Source organism: Pseudomyrmex gracilis, unplaced genomic scaffold (genome assembly GCF_002006095.1).
Source record: "Pseudomyrmex gracilis isolate BER0280 unplaced genomic scaffold, ASM200609v1 scaffold_99, whole genome shotgun sequence".
Taxonomy (NCBI): Eukaryota; Metazoa; Arthropoda; class Insecta; order Hymenoptera; family Formicidae; genus Pseudomyrmex; species Pseudomyrmex gracilis.
Genome location: NW_018020683.1, coordinates 484,831 through 507,849, shown reverse-complemented (window position 1 = coordinate 507,849; position 23,019 = coordinate 484,831). Strand labels below are relative to the sequence as shown.

The 23,019-nt window shown below is 43.8% G+C and overlaps 1 protein-coding gene across 1 annotated transcript in view; it reads left to right on the top strand.

Annotated features, from left to right (window-relative positions):
* The window catches only part of LOC109855802 (heterogeneous nuclear ribonucleoprotein K), an 86,866-nt gene that overhangs the window by 42,926 nt on the left and 20,921 nt on the right, over nt 1-23,019 (top strand). The window contains exons 3-7 of the mRNA XM_020430408.1: nt 843-958; nt 3,996-4,052; nt 8,507-8,550; nt 13,368-13,440; nt 13,726-13,848. Coding sequence (XP_020285997.1) covers nt 848-958; nt 3,996-4,052; nt 8,507-8,550; nt 13,368-13,440; nt 13,726-13,848 — 408 coding nt within the window. The 5' untranslated portion in view covers nt 843-847. The remainder of the gene's footprint in view (nt 1-842; nt 959-3,995; nt 4,053-8,506; nt 8,551-13,367; nt 13,441-13,725; nt 13,849-23,019) is intronic.

Here is a 23,019-nt window from a genome sequence, read left to right as displayed (position 1 = left end):
GTCTTCTTGCCAATACTGGCCCGATATCGGCCCGGTCTTCTTGCCAATACTGGCCCGATATCGGCCCGGTCTTCTTGCCAATACTGGCCCGATATTGGCCCTGTCTTCTTGCCAATACTGGCCCAATATGAATGCCGAACACTGGTGAACAAACGGGCCAATATTGGGCTGTTATAAAATACAAAAATGGGACAATACTGGGCCAATTGTCAATATCGAGTATCGGCTATAAAGGTTGGGCCATTGTTGGCCTAGTAGTATTACTGGAAGTCTGTCGGCAATTCCTACATGGGCGTCGTTTGTCTTTGTCGGTTGCTTTCTACATAAATAGGTACATAAATTCCGTACATACATTAGCGCGTTATGGAACTGGATGGACTCTATGCGCGGCATAGTAATTCATTGTCCGTTAAATCGCCCCGTTCGTTGTAATGACGTCGGTGGAATGAGAAAACCCGTTTTACGAGGCGACGTGTGCGCATATATTGCGCCGTCGTTTTATTGCACTTATCCGGCGTTTTCGTCAAGGAAGCCGCCGCGGCCACGCGAACGTCAACGGAATCGGGAGCGTATGTTAATTTATCACCACCTTTTACGATCCATAATCCCCCAAGCGAGCGAGCGAGCGAGCGCGCGCGCCGCTTTTGTTAACGTCGCGCAGACGAGATAACGGCGAGGATGACGACGACGTTGTTCCGAATTATGATAAAAGCGCGTCCGATTTATACAAGCTAACTTTAAACCGCTTCATTGTTGCTGCGTTCTCCCGCGAAACGAGTTTTCCGCGATGAAAGAGAGACAGAGACTCATTTTCTGACGAAAGATTATTCTGTCTGTTTCAGAAATAATGAAGAGAGAGGCCGAGGCAGGCGCCATGACAGGTTCCGGGGGTCCGACAAGTCCTCACAAGCGTTATCGACAAGGTGACGATGAGCTCCGTCTTCTCATCCCCAGTAAGGTAAGCGTCGATCGATATAAAGCAATATCGGAAAAAATGAAAAATTTACATATCTCGCGACGATACGTAAAAAAATTTAGTTTGAGATCTTTTACCTTTTAATTTTTTAGACTTTTCTTTTTTGTCTTATATTATTTATTGGTCAGAGCGTTAGTCACGAAAGTGCTCGAGGAATGCGGAAGCTGTCGCGTGTTCGGTGTTTCAGAAATGACGACGGCAACGCCTCGCTCTCGACGAGCAGCGCATAAACGCGCACAATGTGGACGTCGCGGACGCGCTTCCCACGTGCTTCTCCCGCCGTACACTGGGTCAACTGTATTTTCTAGTCACGCGTGTTCGAGAGTCCGTCGATTTTCGCTATTGTACGCTTGCGCTGGTTGACTGTCAAAGACGGTAACGGTTCCCATATGCGCAACAACCGAGGGACCAGCTCCGGCACGTCCGCTCCGTCGCAGAACAGCCGGAGCTCTTCCGGTCATTGTCGCCACGCTCGGCGAACCGTTATCGGTTTCTCTCTCGGCAATAGTCCGCTTTCTTTTCCACACGCGGGAAAAATTCCCGGAATATTTCGTGCGCGAAAACTCTCGAGTTACAGCGCTAACGAGAAATTCGCTCGCATCGCGAAGGCGAGTTTTGCGCTTCTCCCTCTTCTTTCTCTCGTTTTCTTTCTTCGACGCCGAGAAGTTACCTCAGAACTATAACCCTTCCATCTTCGCCGCCGATACATCGCCGAGCCGGATGCTTCTCGGCTGGGCGGATATTTCTTGCGCCATCGTTTCCTCCGCGGTACAATAAGACGCAGAAGGCGAATATCGCGATTGCAGCCGCCCGCTTTCGAGGGCATCGAGAGAGAAGTAATATCGCGAATCGAGGTCTATTCTGTATATACCTCCTTTCGCTTCGGTATAATGATTGATTGTAGCATCGCGAGGGGGAAAACGCATCGCTCGTTTCTTAGATTTCGCTTTTGTTCGACGTATTTTCGGCGTATATACTGCTTCGTCGACTAGAGTTTTATTGCGAAACGATTTAGAGTGAGAGCTCTGGTACGCTTTTCTGATTTTTATTTAAAACCAATTTTTTTTTTTTTTTTATATTCGCAGAATCACATCGAAACGAAATAAATGGGGTCAAACACGAGCAAAAATAATATCGATATCTTTATTCTGTCAATAATTCGCACGTTTAAATTCGAATGTTCAAATTTCAACTTGGGTTTTTATCAGAAACCTAGAAAAAATATAAAATAAAATAAAAACCTCGATCTCTCGCTAATATTAAACTGACGCTAATTATATTAAAATGACTCAGGCGCAAATTTCGCACACATCGACGATGCGCTCAATTATTAAAATACTTCCGCCGTGTGCTCCGCATAATCCTGCAAACAGTTCGCGCCCCCGTGCACGTTAATAAGCTTAATTGAATTGAATGACCGATCGTCTCGTGGGAGCGAAGATAAGCACGTCATCATCGTGCCGTGTCTCGACACGCGAACGTTCGAAAAAAGTCAACGCCGCGTGAAATAATATCCGGCGTAGCCGGTGAGTCGGGCGGTGTAATAAGTCGCGGTTGTGTTTACCGCGCTTAATTATCGCGAAGTTGTCCGTGATAAATTAGCGAGAGGAGATTCGCGAAACATGACGTTCGCATCGTCGTTCGATGCTACGATGGCAAGATCTTGGCTTCGTGACATCATTACGAACGGCCGTGGCACGATCGCGTCTGTTAATTTCGTAATGGAGAACAACGTGTCCACCACCACTGTGTCGAGGTGATGGTGGTGGTGGTGCGCGATTTAATCGCCGCCACGAGGACGCCTTATTGCGATCCGGTCGGTCAGGCACGAACAACGCCGCGCTCGATCGCGATCGAAGCCTACGTTAAATCGACTACGTCATCTCGAGCGCGTCAGGGACGACGATCTGGGCACTGCACGTTGAATACTCGAGCGCTTACAATAGGCGGGATTTATGATTATTTGAAAAATATTGTTGAAAAAGTTGGTTGATAATCGAGAATTCGCCCTGAAGAATAAATTCGCGAGATTAATTTATCTTCTCATTTGCAAAGTTTTATCATCGTCGGGCGAAGGACAAACGCGCGGCATTGTCGGGATGAAGATATATATCTGCGCGCTTTACTGCATAAATAACTGCATTCCTACGTCACCGCGTCATAATGTACAACCCGCGCGCATCGAAGCGCGTCCTTGAGCCTCTCCCTCGCGGAGGAGAGAGAAAGTGTTAATCGCCGGACAATGTTGGAGGTTATTTAATTAACTGTCACTACGTGATGAATCTGTCATTAAAACCCTCCCCCCCGGGGGGGAAACTCGCGTGGCGTAACGAATCCGGCAAAAAGATTTTAATTCGACACGTTTGCGCGGTCGCGTTTACGACGATTCTGTGTGAAAATTATTTCACTTTTTACGAGAAGTAAAAAAAAAAAACCACAATGAAGTCGCGTTTCTCTGGACGCTACGTTGCGCGCACGTCGGAAGTTGTGAGGTAAAATTTAAAACTCCAACTAGAAGAAATACACGTCTTTATCGCCGAGCATCGGACGAACTCGCGGAGAAAGCGAAATGCTGTGGCGCAACTGGGAACGGAGACTCGGGCAAGTGGAATTTCCGTATTTCATTCTCATTATCCGTCCCGAGACGGATTATCTCACTTGCAGAGATGTACATTTTTCGCTTAAAATAAATATTTACCGTTGCCGGTTGCGACTCTCAACGAGCCGCGTGGAAACTTCTGGTTGAAGTTGCGGACAAATCACGCGGGGGATGGGTTTATTGTGCCAGTTTCACCGAATACACCGGTGGAAGTGGAGATAAATATTTGGAAGTGTAATTTTGTTTATCGTATTTTTGATTTATTATTTATTTTTCTCTTCTTTTTTTTCTAATTAAACACTCGAAAGAAAAAGAGCCATGAGATATCGCGAAAATTAATATTTAGCGAGAAAAAAAAACAAATATCGTAAAACTATGCTCGACGCTCCCTGTTGTCAAAATGATTGTTTTCTGTTGCAGGTTGCTGGTTCGATAATCGGCAAGGGTGGCCAGAACATAACGAAACTCAGAAGTCAGGTAAGCGTTTAGGCTTCCGCTCGTTCGTAGTTTCGCAAATTAGTTTTGTTCTCTTCGTCCTTCGTTCGTCTTCGTTCTCGCGCGGAAACGAACGGAAGATGAGGATCGCGTACAAATTAATCAAACAGAAGATCGTGAAAAAAACTGTATCAATAATATCCAAGGAATTTTCTTGCGTTGCGTTTTCGCGCGTAAAACGAAAACGCGCTGTTTTTCCGATCTTCTGATTATTAAATACATACGTCGTATGTTTTATAGTTTTTAATTACATTACGTATCAAATTTTCAGTTGATTGAGAGTCATTTTCGTTTCGTTTCATCAGTTTATTCCTCAGCGACTTCTCGCCGCGCGGCTTGCTGTTCGTGTAGCAAAATTTTTATCAATTAAATCGCGGGCTACTTTGCATTTGACAATTTTTGCATTTAAACTTATCTTGCGCACATGTATGCGGATCGATGACACGAGTGCCCTTAACGGGGCAACGTAATTACCTCTCTCTTTCTCTCTCTCTCTCTCTCCTCTCTCTCTCTCTTTCTCTTTCTCTCTCCGGCTCGCCCTTGAACATTTTAACCTCGTTTGTCCTCTAAAATAATTACGGCTCATGTTATTACGGCACGCGGAAAACGGATGTGAAGATTCATGTAATTTGTATCAAAAGCGAGGGAGCCGCACGCGCGCGCGCGCGCGCAAAAGGCTTTGTCGCGAGAATTTGTTTCGCCCGGGTGCTCGTGTCGTTTTCCAAAAAGACCGTCGCCGCCGTATCCGCGTACAAGCTTCATTATGCATTTGGTTCTTGAAACACGCGGGAGGAATTTTCCACGCCTCTTGCGTATGTACATCTTTTTGTGTATCAATATTTCATGAGAAACCGTTCGTTATTTTCTTGGTTGAACGAAGGCCTTTCGTTTCGGCTGGTACCTTCGCTCGATCCGATTTTAGTTTCGCGATTGTATAATATTTATATAATATATATATATATATATATATTTCAATGAAAATTGATCGATGGCGAAAGAACTCGTCCTCCTATGTTCAACATGACGAAGGTAAAGTCGACGATGGTGGACGAATTCTCTCGCGCTCGTTCGTGCGCGTGATCGATACATCGTGTGCTATTTCGGTGCAACGTTAACCAGAAACCACGTCGAGTCTCTCTCACTCTCTCCTTTTCTCTCTCTTTCTCTTTTTCTCTCTCTCTCTCTTTCTATCTCTCTCTTTCTCTTTTGATCGTGCCTATGCGACAAGCGACCGAGACTCGTCGCTCTGCTTTTCGAACCAAATGAGTACATGAATGTGCAGCACATACATTTATTCTTAATATTCACGAGTCGTAAAGCTACTTTGTCAGCGTTGAGTGACTCACAATCAATTCAGCGGACTTAGTAAAAAAAAAAAAAAAAAAAGTTGTAAGCTTCAAATAAAAAAGACGGCGAGTATTATCGCAACTTCATTAGCCAGCAAAATCGGCAGATATCGTATTTCGCGTGTGAGAAACAATGTTCTCACGAGATATCATTTTAAAGTTTGATAGTAGTTTATATGCCGAAAGAGAAGAAAAGAATTTTCTAAAAAAGAATTTCGGGTATGTGTGATTAGATGTCTGCCGATTTTTTTTTTTTTTTCACGTAGTTTATCTCATCATCAACCATCGCGTAAAATGTAAGTCGATGTTCTGTGATGTCGATGACACACCTTCGCTCGTAAAGCGAAGGAGACACACCATGAGACTGTGTGTTCGTAACTGCCAATAATAAACTCCGCGATGCGATTGCGATATACCATTGCGTTACTTGCATTATTATCTTCAGGTCATGATAGCGAGGGGGGGAGGGCTCTCGATGGGGATTTTTGCGCACTTTTTAGTCGCTGTGCAATATTGAAATGCACTTGAGGGAGGAATGGGGGATGGGAGGGGAGAGGAAGAAAATCTCCAGAGGATATCTCGCGCGTTTAGGACGTCGCTTGTTTCAATCGCCGTGCGATTGTCGTTGTTAATCAGTCGAACACCTATACGCCGTAATTAACGACTGTGTTAAACGATATTCGGCACGTCGAAACGAAGCACGTTCAGTTCGTTCCGAAACGTTCCGTGCGCACGCACGTCCTTCGTTCGGATGCACTAGCTTCTCGCGATTACTGTGTTTTTAAATACCCGTCGACACGCGAAACGCGTCCTCCAAACTCGATGGGCCCACGCCACACGGTCCGCGTCTTCCAAACGGGATACAAACACGAGAAAACACAGTAGCGAGAAACACCACCTCTGAGATTCCACGCGGCTGCGTGTCCCAAGACGGAAAGATTGGATACAGCACTTCTTGGGACAATAATTGAAATTTTGTTTCGCTCTCGGATCGATGAATGAAATATAATTCTTGCTTTTTGTGTGTGTGCGATACGAAAATTACGTAAAAAGATTTAACACGTTCCCTGTCGTTGTTTGTCTGGAAAAATTGTTAGTCGCAATCATTACGATTTTTAATAATTTTGTTTGACGTAGTTATGCGGTGATATCAATAAAAAATCTCAGTTATCTGCCAATGTAAGATGCAAGACAACTTTTTACGTCGTCGGAAAATGGAGTAAAAAAATTATTCACGCGTCATTGTTACGTCAATTTCTCATAAGAATAATCGTCGCGCACAAATATAAGTACAAACGCACGGCAGCGCGAACGTGTTAAATTACTTATATATTGAATGTACAATCAAATCGATTTATATAGATATATATTATCCGTGTTGTTAATTAATCAATTTTGGATTTTAATTAATGTAATTTGTACACGACTCAGCGGACAGAATAAATACACGTAGGACGTAATTATTATGTCGGTTATATTATAATAACGATTAATCAATTTAATAGCTCGAAAATGGGAGCTGTGCGTTGTTTAATGTAATAAGTATCTTAAATTTATTTTACTCGACAAATGGCGCGCAATCCGCTTACCATTGTTCCCCGAGAAGTGCCGTATCCGAGAGAAGCCAGAGCGGAGAGGATCTCTTAGCGATTCATTTCTAGTTTGCGCTGCTCTCCTGGCGGTTTTCTGCGGGACCCTCTTTTACGCGAAAATCCCCTGCCGCTTTGTGGAGTTTCATGGTTCGAGCGGCGCGCGCGGACGCTTCGGCAAACTTCCATGGGCGACAGAAAACTCGATGTTTGACGGCTGCTCTTTGGTTGCGCGTTGAAAAATATTGAAAAGTCGTGTACGCGCACGGGAAACAAATTTTTAAATGTGCAATTGACAAATCGAACGGAATTTTATACGCGGACGGGATACACGGGCGCGATGTGTGTATACATTTCTCAAAGAAGAACGATCGGGGAAAAATAAAAGTTATCGCGCGATTTTTCATCGCCGGGCGCGAAGTTATTTCCGTTCGCGCGAAACTCGACGGAACTATTGCGCATTTATTGCGGCGGCGTGTTCCCGCCTCTCTTCGCGGAAGTTTCCGGAACCGCGCGTAGATAAAAGTTTTTCCGGAAAACGCTTGTATCATTTAGGAATCCGCAACGCGGTTCAACGGAACGCTTAATAAACTTCTTCTCGTTTAAAGATTAAAAACTTGTACTTGGTTAAAGGCGTTTAGCGCGCTTCGTTAGCAATTGAAATATTCCTCGGGCCGTTGTCGGAGCGCGGAGTGACGTCAATTAACTGGCGCGACGGGAGAGGAAAATTATTCGAGTGTGCCTTCAGAATTCTTAATAGCTTCGGGTGGAGCTCAGAGGGAAAGAAGGGAGAGAGGGAGCGATAGTGGCTCGCGGTCTCTGCCCGGATGATACAAGTACTACGTTTGTCGACTAAGCACCTTTTTCTCGTAAAGAAGAGCAGCAACTCCGCTGTAACTCTCCGCGAGAGTTCCCTTCTCGTCAATTGTACACACATTGCGAAAGAATCAGCCGTTCTCGAGAGTCGAAATCTTAAATCTAATAATCGCAGCCGACGTCGACGAATAAAACACGTCAATTTCTCGCGACGCCGCAATCCTCGCGAAAATTGCGCGATGCCGAACGAGTTGTCGTTCGTTAACAACGATTTTTCATCGCCCCGACTTGCCAATATTTTTTTTCGCTCTCTTCGCAGCCGATCCGTGTTAAAGGGGTTGCTTGTAGGACGTGGGTGGGTAATATTCTTGTCGTAGAGCGGAGCGCGGGTGGAAAAAAAAAAAAAGAGAAGAGGGGAGGGTTGTTGTTAGGAGGTTAAGCCGCGAAAATTAATTCAGCCGTCAGACGTGATGTCTAACTTGGTTGATGATTTGTGCCCTGGCCCCGCCCCAACCCCGGCGTTGCCCCCTATGGCGTTGCCCTGCCGTTGCCCTGCCGTTGCCCTGCCCGGAACGACGGACCCCGACTCAATCGGCAAATGGACCACCACGACCCTACCAACAATCGACAACAACCAACCAACCACCAATGAACCAACCACCAACCACCACGGCCCAATCGACAGTACAAAGCCTCAATCATTGTACCCGATTGCCCCGGACCCGAACGGTAATGACCAACACCAACTACTTAATGTTTCTTATTTTTCTTTGTCTCTAATTACGAGGTATATTACCTATTTGAAGCGCCTGCGGAAAACCTGGCGTGACAAAACGAATCTCTCTCTCTCTCTATCTTTTTCTCTCTTTTTTTCTATATATAATCTATTTTTTTTATTTTTTTATTTTTACACCGTTATTCTTTTCACCTTTCGTAATCTATATTTTATGTACTACTACTCTATTCTACATAGTTTATGTACTACTACTTTTTTCTTTTCTTTTCTACTGTCAATCCGTCTCATTGTCTGTTTAGAAAAAATCCATTTTGTCTGTCTGTCTGTCTGTCTATTTCTGTTAATGTCTTTTCTCTCTCTTTTCTTTCTTTCTTTCTTTCTTTCTTTTTCTGTGACATCGTCTTTTTTCTTTCCGTCGTGTATTTACGTGCTAATCGCGACGACTGTTCACTCTCGCGATACATTGTCTACTTCCGCGTTTCTGTTTCTTTCGTTTTTCTAGCGCGTGTTCTCTCAGACGCTAATTTTTGCTCGTATTGTACGCTTGTAATTTGTAGAATTTTTTCTCGCGGGTTAAAATAGTAAAAACTCTGCGAAAAAAAAAAAGTCAAGTCTCGGTTGGATTGTAAAGCAGCGTTCTCCTTCGCACGGCTTCGAATGAGAAACCGTGGCCGACACGAGTGAAAGCCGCTGGATGCAGCTCGTGACTGCACCTGCTGTTGGCACGCGGTTGCATGAATCGTCGCTTGTGCATTGCCGCGTCGCATCGGAACGCAGCGACTCTCGCGCCGTTTCGCGCCACTCGTGTGAATCACAGATTGATTTAATCCAATCTCCATTCAATCCGCGCAACAAAAAAACAAAAAAAAAAAACAAAAAAAAATCAAAAATGATTTCAAAAAAAAAAAAAAAATAACAAACCAACACGTCGCCAATTCTAGCGCCAGATTGATGGAGATCAAGCTCTTGCAATCGCCAAAATGCGTTTTCTTCTAAAACTGTGCGACGCGAGGACAGACGCAGAGAAATTGTTTGCAAATTTTTGTCTTTAAAACTTTTTTAGAGAGAGAACATTTGTGTTTTTTCAGCGTAACTCTGCGTATAACGAGGATCTCGCTGATTTTCCGAGCGACTGTCATGTTACACTCGTTTTTCTTTTTCTCTGTCTGTCTCTTTCTGTCTTTTTCCTGTCTCACGCGCTGTTCTTCTTGTTTTCAGTAAGTTTTTTTTTCTTTGTTTTTTTTTTTCCTGCGCAAGCGCCACGTAATGAGACGCGTGCGAATATCACTCGACACCCACACACGTTATATACACCACACGTTACGATGTCGGGAATATGTTACAAACGGTGTCTGTAATATGTGGCTAACACGGAAGCTAATATATGTGGTATGTGACGCACTCGGCTCTAGAGCCGGATCTGTATTGCCGATTGTTTATCGCGTTGAAAATACGTTTTTTTTATGATATATTAAAACAATTTTTTAAAATTGTAAAATTTTTAATATTAAAAAATATATATATACGTCGAAAAATAATGTTGCATTTCGATCGATTAAATTGCGAGGAAGAATGAATTTCATGTACATGGCAACTTCGGAATATTCCGTTCCGTGGATCAATTAAGCCGTAATTTTCAACGCGACAAAACGCCCTCGATGTAAGATATTCGGCTCCGATAAGTGGTTGTCCCATTTAGAAATATTCCGGCGTGATGAATTAACTCGCTAAGTCGAAAGTCATTATCAACTTCTCTGTGAACTAAATCGCCGCGACGCTTATGCGAATCCCATCAAAGAGAGAACACTTTCATATAATAGCGTAATAATAGTTCAAACTTGCGTAATGAACTCGCGTACGGTCGTTGTCTTTCGCGCTCGATCGTGTCTCTGTCTCTTCGCGCTCGATTATCGTCGAATTGCGTTTAAATATCGTCGTCACGCCTCGATACACACCCGCCGTTTTCTTTCCTACGAAATTATGTCGCGCACACAACACATGGGGGCATTAACTGGAAATTTATCTTCGTTCTGGGACGGCAATAAAATGTTTTTATCGCTGCCGTTAAAGCTCTCCTCGAAAAACGTCCCTAATGCGACTTCTATTCGCGGTCACACGATCCTCGGCCGGGAATTTCGCCGAGGCGCACGAAGAGAAACTTCCAAGAAGAAGAATCTCGAATAATCATGAGAACGAAGACACAGGACTTTAGGAATATCGGACGATTTCCAGAACAAAGCAAAATCTCGAGTGGATCAATCGAAACATTCGACGAAAAAAGAGAAGAGCGATATCGTAATATTTATTTATTAACTTTTTGGCGTTTGATGATTTTTATACGTGAGTTTCAAACGTGATATTGTTTTCGAAAAAAAAAAAATAATGATAATGATAATGATAATTTTTCCGCCGGATTATATCGTTCTCGCATTTTTCAACCGAAACCGCGAATCCGTTCCGTAAAAAGACAAATCTTCAGCGTTATCTCACAGACCTTAAAACTCTTCTCACTTTTCTTGCCTCTCGTAGACCGATGTGTTCAAGTGTTACGTGATCTGTAGCTTTCTGCGTAGATTTTCGTGTGTCCGGTCCTCTCGGAGGGGGTGAATTTCGATCAATCACCATCTCTCTCCGTAACCGTATTCATCATACCGTGTCACTTTCTTGTTTTGCCGTTTTTCACCTTTAGAATATATCGGCGATTCTGTCATATATATATATCTCTCTCGACTTTTCTCTAATCGATCTCGTCGGTTTCCATCAGTCGGAGTCGATCAGTGTAACTACTTATCCTGTTTTGTCCTTGAAATGGGTTCAACTAGGAAAGCAAGGTGATGGGGCAACTCTTTCGAGAATATCGATCTCGAGATTTTCTCAAGAGCGCTCTAATAATTAACGCAAATTGAACGCAATTAACATGTGTAGTAGTAGTAGTAGTAGTTGTTGTTTTTTTTTTTTTTTTCTTTAAATATACGCGTAGGATTTTTAATTAAACGAAGTCACAGAGAAACGAACACTTTGTGTCCGCGGTATCACAGGAAGGAAATAATTTTCGCGACAGGAGCGCGATCACTTCGCGAGTTAAATTGCCGACCGGATGCTTCTCTCGCGGAAACCGAGGCAGAACGTTTAAAAAGAACAGTACGTGCGAGAAACGTTCGTGATATATTCAGTCGAATGGAAGATACGCGGAGACTCTCGTTATAACGAAGGAAGGAAAACGGAAGTGGACGACGTGAGGATTAAAGGTGGGAAGGGGTTGCGTCGGAGAAAAAGAGAGAAATGAAATCTTTCTCGCACACATGGGGGTGGATTCGTGCCGGTCGTCGTCCCCGAAAAAGTTCCGTGTTTGTTTTCAATCGTGAGGAGTGATGAGAGCGGGAACTCGCGGTTGCAACTTTTAAAGCCGCAGAGGAAGAAACGGATATCTCGTTCCCCTTTTTCGAAATGAATACGTAAAATATATAGATGGCGGAAGAACGCAAGTAAACGGTCGATTATCTGGTTTTTTTGGAACAAATAAATCGAAGTAATTAAAGAAAAATAATCGTCCCCGCGCGAACAATGAAGCACGTTTTAAAGAGAGATGGAAACAAAAAACCAAATATAAATGTCACGTTTTTCTCACCGCGAAGATGGGGAAGATATTCGGGTTCTTCTCGCTCTCTCTCTCTCTTTCTCTCTCTCTCTTTCTCTCTTCGAATTGTTTAATTCTCTTTTTTTTGCCAGCGACGATTCAACAAACGAAGCGACCGAATCGGTGCAGGTGGCGAATCGGACCGCGTTTCTCTCGCGAGACGGCGCGCGATAACTCGCTCCCGTAAAACACGATCATTCCGATCGACGCGCGCGCGATGTGATTGAAGCTGGATGAATGCGGGTCGAAAAAATAGAAGGGAGAAGAGAGTGAATCGAGCACGGTCGAGCGTTGTCGCGATTGCACGCGAGCGCGTTCTCGAAACTCGCGAATATATATTGATTTTTTCCTACCGCGTATAACTAATCGTCAAAATTATCATGAAATGAACTAATCGCGACGAACAAACACTGACTCGTTTCGCTAACATTAATTCGGTGTGCGTTTTCCGGAAAAACACAGGCGACGTGTGTGTGCGCGCGCGCGCGTTCGATGACAGGTTAATCCGGAAATTTACTGCGGAGTTATTAACGAAGAACGGTGTTAATTTCGCGGTCGCATCCGCGTTATGAATGGCGAGCATAATGGCGTTCGGTTTGCGGTGACCGACACTCCGGTGCGAGATGTGCATCCGCGAATCCGTGGAACGTTCATTAAATTTTTGTCGGTTTTAATGCGTAGGCGTCGCGCATTATTCATCGTTAAATGTCACCGCGAAAATGTAGTTGATACGAGGATTAAACATATGTTTATGAAATATAAACAGTAATGTTTCGGAACCGCGCGCGCGACCGGAAAGCTGATGATTAATAAAACGAACGCGCATCCAGCTCCGATCGACCCGCACCCAGTTAATTACTCTCGACTATATTTCGTCGAGAGGGGAAAGAGGAATTTCATCGGTTGTACCGCTCGGTTCGAAGCGGCCGTTAACGGGTGATGCCGAAGTATGCACGCGGAAGAAAAGAAAATGGGAAGTTAGGCAGCATCGCTGGTTGATGTTTTTTTAACACATGCGCGAACGCGTATCCGTTATTATACTACGCACGAACGTCATTTCGCACGGGATCTCTTTCTCTCTGTATGATCAAATAGCACGTAAACGCGAATCACGCCTCACCGGTGTGTTATTTAAACGGGCCGGCGTAATTCTGGGGGTTCTTCTGATTCTAGGGTGCTCACCATCAGTTCGGACCTGCCCACTGTTCTCCAAGTGTTGAATGAAGTTGTACCTAATTTGGAAGAGGTGAGCGTTTAAATTATTTCTGTCACAAGATTTTGTTTTAATTATTTTGTGTGTTCGTGTATTCGCTTTTGGAGGTGGTTGTTGTGTAATTTTTCGATTCCGATTCAAGTAATTTCGGTAAAAAAAAATAGAAGACGAAAAAATTTGATCGGAAATCCGCAATTCCGCAAAAATTGATACACGACGGCTCTGTGATCGTTCGTACGATAATGTTGCGCTCGTCAAAACAAAATGTGCGATTTACTTTCACTAAGTGGAGGCAACTAAAATTTCCATTTATTGTAGCCGCAATTTCAGAACGGCTCCCGTCATGGCAGCGACGAGATCGATGTGCGCATGCTGGTGCACCAGAGCCAAGCGGGCTGCATCATCGGAAAAGGAGGTCTGAAGATCAAGGAGCTCCGTGAGGTGAGTCACTCGTTAATTAGTCACGACTCGTAAAATGACATAACGCGGTTTCTGCCGCGCTCTCTCGACGAGCAAGTTTGTTGTGCATGTTTCGCGATGGTGCAATTTTGCAATAAAGTTACGAGGCTTTAACGGTCAGTTCGTGCGGGAATCAGCAGCCGTCGAGAAGCGCGAATTGGAAATCGAGAACGAAAGGTGAACGAGCGTTGAAACAAAAAAAAAAAAAAAACAAAAATAAAAACACAAGTAAAATAATAATTCAAATCTTTTGCGATCAAAGTGACAAAGTAAAAAACAAAACAAAAAAACCATCTCGCGAATCCTTTTGCATCTTTAAACTACAAGTCATTTGACGAGCTTCGTCATTCCTCTCTTTTCCTTGCGCATATTTAACTTCTCAATTAATGCGACGCGTCAAAGCGATGGTGCAACAGATTGGAAGTACGTACTATATCCGAAGCTTTGTAGTAACTCGAGTTTTTTTTTATCTCGTTAACGATTCGCCGAGACGATTTGCGAAGTTTTGCGATGAACACAAACATCGCGCGATCGGTTTAAAGACTTCGGTATATTAACTTATTAACAAAGTGAGACACAGGAGCGCTTTGGAACTTCCAAGTAAGATTATTTTATAAATGTACTTATTGTTTCTCTCGCAGAGTTTGATATTACGTGCGCGATGAAATTTTCTCGTCTCTCTCTCGTGCACGTCGTAATAAGATTAACACGAATAAGACGAAAATTAATTAACGTTAGAGAAATATATGTCGTGCAAATTGCACGCGCGGTGTGTGAGATAAAATTATCGATACGCGTTTTTTAGAAACTCGTATTTAGCAACGATAGGAGAATATCCGCCTTTTCTCCTTTTACGCGGCGAGTAACACAAAGCGGCACAACAATCGAGTTTCCTTTAATTAGCAATCTCTTCCCGACATCGTGGCCTCGATTTTACATAACGAGCTTCATACTCGTCCGGAGTTTTCCGAGCGAAGGGCCTCGGCCCGACTGGTCTGCCAGTCGGGTTCTTTCTGAAATATGCAACGTGGCCAAGTGGCTCGTTACGTTTCCGCGAGAAACAAAACCGAATCGACCGACGACGTTGCTTTTGTCTATCCCCCCTGGCTGGAATCGAGTGCTCGAGTTTGAGTGTCGTGACTCGAGTAGAGTTTTCTTCCGTTGTCCTTCTCTCTGTCTCTTTCGCTCGACCGATCGATTTTGTTTCTCTTCTCGCTTGTTCTCGCGCGTGATTCCAGCGATTTCGTGATGTTACGTGCAATTCGAAAGGTCGATGATTACGAAACACGATGATGGCGTAGCAGCGATCGTTTCGCGAGATACATTTTTTTTTTGTTATATAGTCGGTTATTGCGATATTTAATTCAATTTATTTATTTATTTATTTATTTTCCTCCATCGTCGTTTTATCGTGCTCGGTTCTGCGAGCGAGAATTCGGCGAGCTATTCCATATGGCGCCTGTGTACGCCGGAGCAGCGCGGAATAACGTTGTTTGGCAATTTGCTGTGAAACTTATTCGTAATTTCGTCAGCCTTAACATCCTCCCACGGTGAAGAGCAGCGGCGGAGATATTTAGTCTATTAGAGTTTAGTTAACTGCTGCGTTGGGATAATACATTTAAACATTTCGCTCGAGGGAAGAAGAAGAAGAAGAAGAAGAGTCCGGGAACAATCGAATTTTGTAAAGCGCTATCGTAGGAACGTATACGTTCCTACAATAGCGTAAAAAAAAAAAAAGAAACCTATAAACTCTCCAATGATCTTTTCAGTCGGCAAATTGCATAGCACACGCTTTTTCTCGGACGAGAGAAATTCCACGAGCACGGCGGCGAATATTCGTTTATTCGGCGACACTGAATGAGCAATCACAAAATGTGTGACGGATTCGCAATGTACTTCAAAGAACGCGGGGATGTTCATTGAATTTTGTTGATAAAAAAAAAAAAAAAAAAAAAAGCGCTGTGTGTGTGACGTCAGATAATAAAAGCAGCCGCCGCTAGTCAGACAAATCCTTTATACCCCCTTCGGAACGAGGAGGCGGAAGACACGGCACCGCCACTCGGCGACATCGCCGAGTCGTTTTATTTCGATTCGCGGGGGGGGTCTCTGTGGGTAGGGGTAACTTTATTGATTTTGAACGGGATTCCAGCGCGCTCTCGGGGTTTTTTTTTTTTCTTCCTCTCATCGGGCGTCATCTAGGATTCCGTTGCGCTGCCAGAAAACGTGCGGCTTTTCGATCGCCGTCGTCGGAGCGAGAAGGTAAGGATTTGTACGGGTTGTTTATTATTCCGCGCGAGCACGGTACGCGCAATTGTCCCGAGTTCTCTATTCTTTCCGATCGCGCCGGAACGAAAAACGTTTTTTCGCCGGTCGATCTTGTACAAGCGCAAAAAAAAAAAAAAAAATCGGTGGGATCGTCAAAATGCGCTCCTGCAATTTGCTGTAAATTTGTCGCGCGAGAACGTCGACACACCTCGCTCTATTCACCGTGTGAATTATTTTGCGACCGATATATATATATATATATATATGTACATGTTGTAGGGCGTGCGTGCGAATTCGTTTTACGCGAAAATCGGTATATACGCGCGGTGTGAGAATTATTATGACGATAAACGGTCGAAATCGATCGACCGTTATTCGTGCGCGCCCGAATTATTACCGCGCTAATTAAACCCTCGAGTTCGCATTCGCTCGATAATACACGGCGTGGCAAGATGCGATTCCGATTGACAATGCGCGCGGAACAATTTCACGCGCATTTGCGCGTGAATGACACGAAACACATTCAAGTCCCTTTAATCTCCGGGTAACGTTTGCGCGCGCGTGCCTCGTGTCTGAAAGTTCGCATTCGTAGCTCGTCGTTTCGTAACATTCGCTCTTGCAACTAGGAGAAGCACCCGTGAATTCCCGATGGCGCACCCGAGAGGTTCATGCAAATAGAATAACTGATAGGACGGGGATACTTCTTGATAACGACGTCCGAAGAATGTGAAAAGAATACGAGATGCCGCGAGAAAATATGCGCGACACAAAGCGCGGCTGTGTGACACACGAGACATGTATTGCGCGAATGTGCATACATTGAATCTGTGAGTATAATGCGAACACGACGATACACACTTTGAATGTTTCAGAAAGTCTGAGTAATCGGTGCGCGGTGTTTATAAAAACCAAAGAACGAGCAAATTATCGAATCGATTCGACGCGCCGGTCTTTTGATCAAGTCTTTGTTGTTCGCGGTGGATAATTATTTCCTTCGCTTTTTTAAACAAATGTGTCGTGCGCGCGTTATATTAACATTTCCGAAATAATATTTGAATAAACATTTAAAATATTAAATCGAATTTGAAATTTATATTTAATGGATTTTCGCGCTTGTCGTATCTTTCGCGCAATTAATCTGTCGACTATTCCCGACGTATTTTACACATCCGCGGAATTTTATAAATATTCTACTGCGATTGATACAATGCAGACACGAAAATTTCGATGTTAAATGTGTGATCGAAACTACCGCATTGTTACAATACTACGAAAAAGAAGAAGAGAGAAAGAGAAAAAGAGAGAAAAACGTGACAATCGGTTGCAACCGTGCAAAATTCGACGTTATATACGCGACCTATCAATTGAGATAAAATTTCCATCTCGGAGAGCGTCCGTTTAAATTTGCAAAGGTTTCCCCGCGTGTGCGCGATCGTTTGCTCGCTCGCTCGCTCGCTCGCTCGATAATAAAACGTCAGAATTCGTTGTACATATCCGTGCGTCAAAGCGAGCGTGTTCGATCACGTCAGCCCGATAGATAAAAATGCTCTTTGGTGTATAACACGCGCCGATGCTTCGCCGTTTGAGAGCCGGAATCGTCAATTCGCGTTGCGCAACGCGCGCGCGAGATTAACGCACGTTCGTCATTCGTACGCACTTTATGCGCTTGCGAAACATGATCTCTTCCGCCTTTCCGGGGAAGAAGTTAATAGGCGTGTGTGTATATAGTTCGCGTATCGAACGTCGGGCTTAAGTATCGTAGAAACGTACAACGTCGTTCTAACGCGCAACGCCATATGTCCACTTTGGGTAGCCGATGATTAGGCGCTCGCAATGTTCAGATCTTCGCGTGCTAACCACACGTGCGTGTCATCAGGAAAGCGCGCATTCTGTCGCGCGAATATACGTGCTGCGGTATCTATTACAACCTATGTGTGTGTGTGTGTAATCCACATACAAAGCACGGAAATTGCGTAGCCTCGTTCGCGTCGCAGTTATCTTCATCTTGTCGATGCGTCATTATCTCGATGCGTATTGCGTATCACCGATCGCATTAATTCCGCGCAAGATTCAACCGAGAGGGGGAAAAAAAATCGGTGTGAATTGCGATAACATTTTAACGCAACATCTCGCGACTTCTCTTTGCGCGCGAGTGTATCAAGAAAATTTAGTTGTTTTATTGTTTTGTTTTTTCCTATTTACACAAAGACACGCGCGTTTGGAAAAAATAAAAATCGAGATAAAAAAGCGTATCTCTGACGGACTGACTTTTCTTGTCGCATTCTTTCGCGGCGCCACACAGCAGCGTGTGTTTTTCTTGTCACAATGTCTCGTTTTGAGCGAAGTCGCGCAACTTTCGTGCATTTTAACAGACGAACCGAGAGAGAGGGCGATGTACCGGAGTTAACGTACGGGGGAAAAGGGAAAGAGGAGGGCGAGTTAAAAAAAAAAAAAAAGTCTCTTCCAGCGAAACTCGAAATTAATTCCAGGAAGGTACACCAGATAATTATGCACACGCGATGCCTTTATTATCCGCTGACGCCGTTTTGTCTACGGCGCATGTCGGGAACGAAATAAGTAGAAAACAAAGCTTTACACACTGCAGAGACTAAAAATTTCCATGGTTTTTCTGCCCGTAGAAAATTGTATGTATGGATGTTCACGTGCTTTGCGTAATGAGCAGACCGTTTCGGTATACACATCGAAAAAGAATATCGTTGAAATTTACATATTAATTTATATATACACCTGCGCGTGAATATGTTTTAAATGGATGTTTGTGTTAGCGCGCATGCATATCCTGACTGGCAACCGGGAACGTCAGATAAAGCGCGCATTGATTCAACGAACTCGCTCGCGCGAATGCTATTTGCGGATCAATTTCTATCGCGTAATTAGATGGATAGATGTTATTGCGACCGAACGTGATCGGCGTTTCGTATCGCCAAATATATGCGTCCGAAATAAATTGCGTGTGTGCTTCTACTTTGAATGTAACACGCACAGGACCGCGCGAGCGCGCTGCAAATAACCACGATATTTACCTATCGCGAGACAAAAATTTGTCTCGTTTTGTCATGGCGAAACACGCGAGATATTCTTCACTTTTAAACCTCGATTAACTGCACGCTTAATTGAATACGATGTTAAAAACACGCGAAATACACTTGTCGCGCCATTTTCGCGCAGCAGCGAATCTCTAAAAGACACATTGCACGAATTATTCGTAATTTCATCTTCTCGATGTTCTCGCTGTTTCGAAATAGATTTTTTCTCACATTCTCTCCTGGCTGAACAAAAAAAAAAAAATATCAGCGTGTCATACGATATGAGGCAATATTTTTTGTTTTGTTTTATCGCGCAATGTATTTTTTAAATCGAGCGCAGTAAAGTGCGGACTGAAATATTTAAAACGAAGACGCGTTCTCGCTGAAAGCCGACAGAATACCAGAGTTGCTTTCTCCAGTCCTTTCCGATTGTCCTTCGTCATTTGTGAGCGCGCGGGAATATTCACGGGCAACATGTGTTGCTATGGGCCTTTCTGGCAAGGCCCGTGGCAGCACGCAATCTCCGAACAGGTGCTGTCGAACCAGGTAACGGACGATTCCGAGCAGCTGCCACGCCAGGTGTAGAGAGCTTCTAGTCGCCCGAGCTCTCTCGCCGTTGACGCTCGGCAAACCCAAGTTCTTCTCGGCCACCTTAGACCTTTCCTCTTCTCTCCATCCCTCGCCCAACGCTGCAACTCGTCCTGCTTGATCTCGGGATAGTTCTCTTTCCCGCGGAGATCTCAATGTTGCTTGCTTACGTGTTAGATCCGTTGTCCGCAAACTCGTTGCCAGCAACGAGAAATTTATACGATCGCATAACAGACAGGAAAGCATGGATTTTTATCACCACGGAATCGTCAACAAATGTTTTTTTTTTAGTATAAACATTTGTGTCGGGCGTAAATTATACTTCATGATAAAAGAGGAAGGGAAAATGTTTTTAAAAAATGCTAGATCGAAAAAACAAATACGCACACGGTTTGGAGTTCTTTGTTTTATTTATAAACTCATTTAGAAAACATTCGGAAAAATTGCTGCTGAATATCCGAGCGATTTGCGATCCGGTTGGAATAGCGCAAAGTTTCAAGGGCGACTTAACGAGTGGAAGCGGCATCGCGCGCGCGGCGGAAGCGGGCGTATAGAACGGGGAAGCCCCTTTGTGGTTGAATGAAGTCCGGATGGAGTCGCGACAGCGGCCGAAATCGAGCCAGGAGCGCATGACGGATCCCGCGAACCCTATCACCTTTTCAGTAGTCGTTCGTACGTGCGCTCGCAAGGTTCCTTCCACTCGTGTGTCAAGAGAGACACAAGTACTTTTACACAGTGAACATGCTTTGGGATTCTCGTGGGACTTCTTTCGACGATGGGTACGTCAATTGATCGACATTAATTAAATCGACACTCGCGCGCGTTGTTCTTTCTGATTGGTTTACCTCGTCGTTGCGGTGCGTAAAACTTCTCTGTGATTTTTTTGTCAGGAACGCGTCTTTCTATCGAAACAAATTTTCGACTTATACGTGGACGATTGTTTTCTTTTCTTGGAAGAGGATCTCCGATAGAAAAGTTTTTCCGACGTCGCGCGCGCTATAACTTTTAAACAAAAGCACCCCATCGAGAACTAAACAAGAACTTTGAAACACATATTTAACCGGAGATGAGTAAGGCGCGCGCGCACATGCGGTAGGAAAATACGTTCGTCTGTGTGTTTTTGGTCGCACATTCGGAGTAGGCTATACGACGGGCGTAGGAAGCGAGCTGAAAAAGTGGAGTTGGCGCCACCCGAGATTTATAAACTGTTTATTAAAGCAGCGAGAGACGTCGAGATATGTAAAGCGCGAAGCGTGGAAACCATGAAGGAAAATGAAAGAGTCGCGAGAAAAAGGAAAACGCTATATTTGCTTTAGCTGCATTTGTGTATAAAGAGGGAGAATGCGCGTTTTCACATGCGCCTTCCCGCTGCTCGATAGAACGACGGATAAGATTTCTCTCTTTTTTTTTTTTTATTGTATATTTTATTTATCTTGTCTGCGAATACATCATGTTCGATTGCGAATCAAACACGTGACTCCGCAATGCGACGTTCAATTTATTCGCACGGCGAAAGGTCGCGGGTTAATATTATCTTGGAAAATGTTGTGATGTATATATATATTTTTTTTTTCTTTTCTTTTTTTTTATTGCATTTACATTTTGCGTCAATGTATTTTTCGCGCCACGTGGTCGAGTGTAAAGTAGACGCGCGTGTGCAAATAAATGGTTCGCTGTGAGAAAATAGCGAACGTTTTCCGGATCCTCTTTCTCGCGCCAGATAAAGCGTTGCAGGAAAACGGGGTTGAAACTGTTCTTTTAACGACCACTTTATCGGACATTCCGATCCTATCGTTTAGATCCGCAAGAAGGAGCGATATCCCGCGATATCTATCGTAAGGACGTGGATTCGCTTTTAATTCGGAGGCTCAAATAAATTGCCGCGAGCTCTCATCGAAATTTTGGATAGTTTTTTATTTATTTATTTAATTTGCGTCTTGAAAACCTCATAAACGAGATTGGATCGCGAAATACGTGTTCGAACGGATTTCTGACAAATTTTTCGAAATGGCTCGTTTTACTTCTGCGCGGCAACGATTTTATAGAGGAAAAGGAGCGTCAATAAAATTTTATACCGATAGATTACGTCGCGCGATGCGATATTCGCGGGACGAAAATCACATTTTTATCGGCGCCCTCGGAAACAGCGTGTTGAATATCTATATCTGTCGCTTAGACGACTGGAACGATTCGAAGATTGAAAAAGAGAGAGAGAGAGAAGAAGGCGCGCTCAAATTTTTTTCATCAGATGCTTTGATTTAATTGCGTTATATTTATTAATTAACGTGCACAGTCGTGCCGCACGAAATTCTACGCGCAACACGTTGAAGATATTGAGTGTTTTTTGATGGTAAATGTGAGGGCATTATTATATGCTGGTCTGCCCGTGCGTAATTGAAATTATCGACAAAAAGCTTCAATACTCGGAACAATGTCAACGGAATCTCTTTGTCGGGGTAATTTCAATGTAATTTTACGTTTTCGCATGTCGCCCGAAGCGAAAAGGAGACTGCGTGTAGGAGAGAGGGTAAATTTTTTTTAGGCTCGTGAAAACGGGAGAAAATTGATCCGGAAGCTTTTGTTATGTACACTTTGCTCCGCGTCGAGAGGAAAGAGAGAAAAGCAAATTTCGCCGTGCCCTTTTCGCTCTCTCAACACTCAGATTTTAATTTCAAATCGCGTCTCTTCGTCGAGAAAAAAAAATCTCGCTCGAAATATCGCGCTGTGATTTTTGTTTTAAATTTATTTTTGGTTTTTTACACCGAGAAGATTTGTCTTATGTGTCAAATAGTTGAAGATAAAACAGATTTACGAGATTTTTAACGAATTTCTGACGATCAGGTGAAAAAACAACAAATAACTGTGTTTTTAACGAGATCTGTATAAACTAACATAATTAATAGTTTGATTTAAAATGTTTACGAGATTAATGTACGCATAATAACTACCTCTTGAACTTTTTATTCTTGTTGTGAACACGCTTCATGATAAGAAAATCTATATTTCGCAACAAACGCTGTACTTTGGAATGGCAACGATAAGAGCTGTACATTGCGACCTTCCGAAAGGTGCGACGCGATTATCGAATTATCCCAATGATAAGGTTCTCGTGCTCGATTTCGCGAGGGTAGACGCGGGAGGAGAGAGAGAGAGAGAGAAAAAAAAATAAGCGAACGAAAGCTCGCGTGTCATTGCGTCGTACTTCTCGGAGCGGAAATTTATGCCGTCCGCGGAAAAACGGACGGCGAAGGGG